General features: G+C 30.8%; 1 protein-coding gene across 1 annotated transcript; it reads right to left on the reverse strand.

Annotated features, from left to right (window-relative positions):
• Positions 1-931: 931 nt before the first annotated feature.
• On the reverse strand, positions 932-1,447 carry EIN_048710 (hypothetical protein; the record flags this gene model as incomplete). Its single annotated transcript, XM_004259671.1, has 1 exon — positions 932-1,447. One exon carries the CDS (start codon positions 1,445-1,447, stop codon positions 932-934), a length of 516 nt encoding a protein of 171 aa, XP_004259719.1.
• Positions 1,448-1,718: the final 271 nt, after the last annotated feature.

The raw sequence follows: 1,718 nt of genomic DNA on the forward strand, positions 1-1,718 counted from the left end.
ACACAATCTTTATTGACTCAAAATTGCCAACAAATTGAATGTTTAGAACTGTTAAGTGAAAGGGTTTCCAACTTGTTTGTTCAAACCAAAACTCACAATTGTCGCAGTAATCAACTTTCAGAATCGTACAAATTTCGAACGTATTTTTGAATACAAAATTGTTCATGTTAAATAAAAACACACTTTTTGTTTCTTTAAAACTTATTGGGATGAAGTCTTTGATTGAACAGAGTGTTATATTCTCTGCATTGATTTGGTGTGAACTTGTCAGTTCTGATTTGTTCACAATCAATTTAATTACTTTGCTTGATACCGTTGGTTTGACACAATCACCAACTGTTAATGAATTAATAACATTTTGTGTTGTCACACATATTTTGGCAACTTTTAAAATGCAATTTTAAGTCTTTGTCGTTCAAAAACACGAAATTTATATTTGTGAACATCTTAAAAGAAAAATAGTTGTGTTCTTCAGCGTCGATTGTCACCGTGCAATTATTCAATTGAATCATATTAATTTCATTGGCACAGTTTTTATTCACAAAAACGTCACAGTTGTTTGTGAATTCCAAATTTAACTTCTTCAACTGTTTCAACATCATAAAGTCAATTTCCTTTCTCAAATTTTTAATTGACATTTCTTCAACACAAACAAATGGAAAATTTGGTATACTTTCCCACACCTTTTTAACACCTTTTCTGGTAGTTTTTACTTCACAAACAAAGTTTTCAAGTGTGACCTTTTTACTTAAGGACACGTGTTAGAAAATGTTATTTGCGTATTGACACTGATCACTTCTTTCACATTTAATATCTTTGGTAGTGTAAACTCGTTAGTATTATTACCCATTTCCATTTCGTTTCGTGGTTCTATATATTTTATTTTCAAGACTTCAATTGTATTATCCAACTGCATTTGTGACATATCAATTCAGTTTCCAACAAACTCTATTTGTGTCGGGTAACAATTACGAATAACACTTTCAAGTTTAGTCGTCTCTATCAATTTTCTAAATCCTGTTGTGTTGACTGTCACTAAACCACTGTTACAGATTGGACGGAATGTGTCTAATACATCTAAAAATATCGTCGAAGTGTAATTCTTGCAGTTTGGCGTGAGACTGACATATTGATCAAATCCCTTTTCATCAGACCAATCTATGTATATCTCACAGGAAAGTGTTTTAACAGCTTCGTTAATCTTCTCAAACATTTCAGAAGTTTCGTCTCGATCCCCCATATATATCGCGTAACTCTTACATGGTTGGAAGTACAAAAACACTGTTTTAAACAATTTGCGTTGAATTTTAATGTCAACAGATTTATTTATATACAAAAAAAAGTTGTAAAATGTTCGGACTGCCATTTTGACTTTGGTAACATTGGAGTCGACTACAATTTTAAATATTTGTGAAAATATTTCTGGATTAATTTCAACGCTTTCCATCAAAATGAATGTGGTAAACTTACTACAAAATTCTGGTGTTATCCAATCCTTTGTTTCCTCATATGATACCAAGTAATTTCTTATAAAAGTGGCTTTATTCAAAAGTTCTTTTGAAATATTAAATGATTTGCAGTTGATGGTGTCAGTCGTGTGAATAAAACAAAATTTTTCAATGTCCTCTTTTGCAGGAAACTATGGATTCACTTTTAAACAAGAAATTGATTGATAAGTTTTGTGATATACTTTGAACAAGTTCTCAACGTCTATCATC

The sequence above is a fragment of the Entamoeba invadens genome (genome assembly GCF_000330505.1).
Source record: "Entamoeba invadens IP1 unplaced genomic scaffold scaff_1105074725801, whole genome shotgun sequence".
NCBI lineage: Eukaryota > Evosea > Mastigamoebida > Endamoebidae > Entamoeba > Entamoeba invadens.